The sequence below is a fragment of the Octopus bimaculoides genome, chromosome 15 (assembly GCF_001194135.2).
Source record: "Octopus bimaculoides isolate UCB-OBI-ISO-001 chromosome 15, ASM119413v2, whole genome shotgun sequence".
Classification (NCBI taxonomy): Eukaryota; Metazoa; Mollusca; class Cephalopoda; order Octopoda; family Octopodidae; genus Octopus; species Octopus bimaculoides.
In genome coordinates, this window is record NC_068995.1 from 40,027,771 (window position 1) to 40,031,869 (window position 4,099).

The 4,099-nt window shown below is 39.0% G+C and overlaps 1 protein-coding gene and 1 long non-coding RNA gene across 3 annotated transcripts in view; one reads left to right on the forward strand and one right to left on the reverse strand.

Annotated features, from left to right (window-relative positions):
• The window catches only part of LOC106873515 (uncharacterized), a 94,726-nt gene that overhangs the window by 50,619 nt on the left and 40,008 nt on the right, over positions 1-4,099 (forward strand). The gene's annotated exons all lie outside the window — the stretch shown is intronic.
• The window catches only part of LOC106873514 (carbohydrate sulfotransferase 15), a 29,448-nt gene continuing 25,362 nt past the window's right edge, over positions 14-4,099 (reverse strand). Inside the window, exon 4 of one of the 2 annotated variants that reach the window (XM_052973287.1) lies at positions 14-1,115. In XM_052973287.1, coding sequence (XP_052829247.1) covers positions 845-1,115 — 271 coding nt within the window. In that variant the 3' untranslated portion in view covers positions 14-844. The remainder of the gene's footprint in view (positions 1,116-4,099) is intronic. The other variant, XM_014920899.2, reaches the window with a different exon arrangement.

Consider the following 4,099-nt stretch of genomic DNA (forward strand, 5'->3'; position numbering starts at 1 on the left):
TCGATTAAATAAGTACCAGTTAGTGACGCACTGGGGTCGATCTAATCGACTTAATCCGTTTGTCTGTCTTTGTTTGTCCCCTCTGTGTGCAGCCCCTTGTGAGCAGTAAAGAAATAAGAAACGCTAGCACGCCGGGCGAAATGCTTAGCGGTATTTCGTCTGTCTTTGCGTTCTGAGTTCAAATTCCGTCGAGGTCGACTTTGCCTTTCATCCTTTCGAGGTTGATAAATCAAGTACCAGTAGCGTACTGGGGTCGATCTAATCGATCGGTTCCCTCCCCCAAAATATCGGGCCCTGTGCCTAGAGTAGAAAAGATTATTTGCTACCGGAGAAAAAGAGGTTTCTGCAAAGTTCGTGGCGATTTCTTTGGAAAAGAACCCAAAATATACAGTTTAGGGCGCGGGAAAGTTTGGTGTCTAAGCAAGACTAAGCCATCTCTTGCTGTTCATATAATGGTCTTTCAAGTGATGGATGTTGAATACAGACCATCCAGTTTTATGGGATGGACGTACTTCTCGAAACGTTATAGGTCTTGTTCTATGTTTTGAAGAGATTGGAGTACTGAGGCTTCGTTGTGTTTCAGATGCAGAGGGACATGTCTAGAAGGATTATTTCAGTTTCCCACTAGCCTAGTTGTGTTTGGTGTGCAAAGAATAAAGCTACGTGTGTTCTCAGGGACACTTAAAACTGATGAACTCCAACTTGTCTGTTGATTTAAGTGACTCAGTGTGTGGAGTTGGGTACTTAGTGTAGAATGTATGTTGGGTAGTTGCAATGCAGTAGGGGATGGGTAAACCGACAGGTGCGCCGACAAATACGAGAGAGAAATATTACTGTTTCTATCTTATGATGAATTCATCAGTCGAAGATAATACTCGCCGTTATTGCTGAAATATTGATGGCAATCAGCAAATCGATGCACAGTCACATTATTGATCTCTATAGCAACTTTACTTACCGTTGTCTTCATATGCAGAGATTTATCAAATAAGCAAAGTCGGATATCGAGCTTTTCCGTGCATTTCTGAAGCTCATTCCAAGAATACTTGACTCCTTTATCGAAATCTTCTACTGACAAATTTTTCCTTTTTACAAACAAGTAGTCTGAGTATAATCTGGAAATAAAATCAAACAAGAACTTCTTAATAGTTTACTTATACACACATGCACACAAAGCGCTCACATATACACATGCATACAAGCACACACAGACACAAGCTCACGCAACAACACACATACACACACATTGCATTAACAAATACAAACACATTGAACCACGTACTTTCGAACATACTTTAAACATTCATATATTTCATAATAGCTCATTTAATAACACTGGCCAACAAAATTCTTGTTGCGCTGATGCCAACAACTAGCATTACCTACTTCGAGTATGCTGCATTCGGATATGAAGTTAGTTTTTCTCTGTAAGCTCTAGATTTTTTGCAATAAAATTTTTTTGATAATTTCCAAATTTCCAATATTTCTCCAGATATGATGTAATCCATCTGATAATTTTCTAGTAATACTATCTTCAAACTAGATGGAAAAGAACAAATATTTATGAACTGAGATTTTAACTTTATTCGTAGATACGAATTAGCACACCACAAAAATAATATTTCTTATTCGAATGCTGAGTAAAATAAATGTTACCATGTACCAGTTTTTTTCTGCCAACTGCTTTTCAGTTGAAAATATATACTATATACAAATGGTAGATGTAAATTGTTCAGAAACTGATTAGGACGGAAGATAATACACAAATAGGTCTTATTCAGGTAAGAATTTGCTCTTGGAGCTCTTGCGTTTGTAGACTTTCTCGTGGAAATCTCGTTTAATGCTCCAGCAGTAATCTACCATCATGTTCTTGTCCCATCGCCCTTGATAACGCTCTTCCCTGGTCCTGAGGTCTTAGTGGTAGCGCTCTCCTTATACAACATTTATATCTCCAAAGTTTCACCCAAGATCATGGAAAGACGACAGCATATTATAAACAAGAATTTCATAGTCATCTGCTTTTCTATTTCCATGAAAATTTTTTATGACTGCTCCAAATGACTTCTATGCTGCTCCTTCCTTGCCGTTCAGCTTTCCAACAAATTCCTCATCACGTGCAAGGGGACGAATCTGAGGTCCGTCAAACACACCAGCTTTAACCTCGAATTTCAAACCAGGAAATGAAGAGATTATATGTTGAAAACATTCACCAACAGTATCCAATGCCTTAGTGAATTGCTTCATCAAGCCCAGTTTTATATGGAGTGATGGGAAAATAACTTTTTCTCCGCTGACAGTTGGATCATTCACAATATTCGGTATGACTGCTTTTAGAGTTTCACAAATGGGCCATTTCTTCTGAATGCAGTGTTTCTAACGAGGTCGGTTGTCCTACATGCAGAGATGGCAAGGATACTTTGTGAAACCTTTCTATTGGCCAAGGAGGAAATTTACCATTTTCAAATCTACACAAATGGTCCAGTTGTGCTCATTATATTTTAGTTAGCCAATAACCATTTTTATGTCATTGTAATCATGCAAACACACTGAGTGACGAACTGGGACATTGCCACTGTGTTGGCGAGCACACTTAAGACAGCAATTAGAACTATCTAGAAATAGTCGCCAGTCAGTTAAAGAGTACGAGGGGATTCCTAATTCTTGGAGAAGACCGTGAATGTCGTGGTAGTAAACGAGGTGCTTTTCTTGTGAAAATAAAATGACACAAAAATCTGGTCTCGTTTCCGAAAATAAGGAACTTTGCATTTTGATCAAGATTTTTTTTTTTTTTTTTACAGCCCTGACTCTAGAAATTCAACTGCAGTCTTGGAGAGTCCTAAATCACGCACTAAATCATTCAGTTCTGTTTGGTTAAATTGTTCAGGAGTTTATTTTTCGGTATCATAAGAGGGAGTATTGGAATTCTGAAGTAATTTCTTGATTTTCGTTATCATCCTCGTACACTTGTTTGCTAGCTTCGTCTTCGGAAGCGGTAAACCCAAGAACAATTGGAATCGGAAGTGTCTCAGAGTGCATAATTGCTGAAAGAATATTGGGAGATGATACTTTACGCTTATTTTTCTTGCCAATGCTTTTTGTTTTGACCATAAAAAAATAACAACAGTCACTTGCGTGGTCCCTGGGCACTTGCCAAACCATAGGAACTCCAGACTGCAGGCCCTTTTATTTTCCTTTTGTCCAGTCTCGAGATATTTCCTCACGTTATGACACACAACATGAGGAATCCATTTTTTGTCTTGGTTGTCTAGAGGTATTCCAAAATAGGCTTTATAAGTCCGTCTCAGAGACAATGTGATATTGCACCTTTGACGAATAAGTGTGGAGGAGCCATAGACATACCAGTAGCCATTAGGATTATTCACACATCTATGTTTTACCGGAAGTAGCCATGATCAGATCTGAATAGGCACAGTTGTCAATTCTTTGTAAGTAGGATATGTATATCTGTATGTCAAATTATCTCAATATCTTAAATTATCTCATTATGTCTAGATTACAGACTTGAAATTAGCACACACACAAAAAAAAACCCCACTTAGAATCAGTAAAAAAAAAAAATCTCATAAAGTAGAAAAATGAATCAAAAATTGTCCAGTATAATCTTACTCAATTATACAATTATCCGGCCCTCGGATCAATACATGACGAACTCACTCACATGATCGCTCGGTGATATGTATATCATACGTGTGTGTTTCTGACTGTGTGTATGTGTGTGTGTGCCCGCGTGCGTGCTTGTGTGTGTGTACTCGCGTGCTTGTGTATGTGTGCGTGCGTGCGTGCTCGTGTGTGTGTGCGCTATAACTTAGCATAAAAATGAAAACAATTGTCCGCGAATATCTCGTATGGACACGTTGTTCACATTGGTCGCAGTACAGTATTTGCTACTATACCTATGCGCAGGCGTAGCTGTGTGGTATGGCTTCGGATTCAGTGCCACTGCGTGACACCATGGGCAAGTGTCATCTACCATAGCCTCAAGCCCACCAAATCCTTGGAGTGTGGATTTTGTAGACAGAAACTGAAAGAATCCCGTCCTATATGTGCGTGTGTGTGTGTGTGTGTGTGTGTGTGTGTG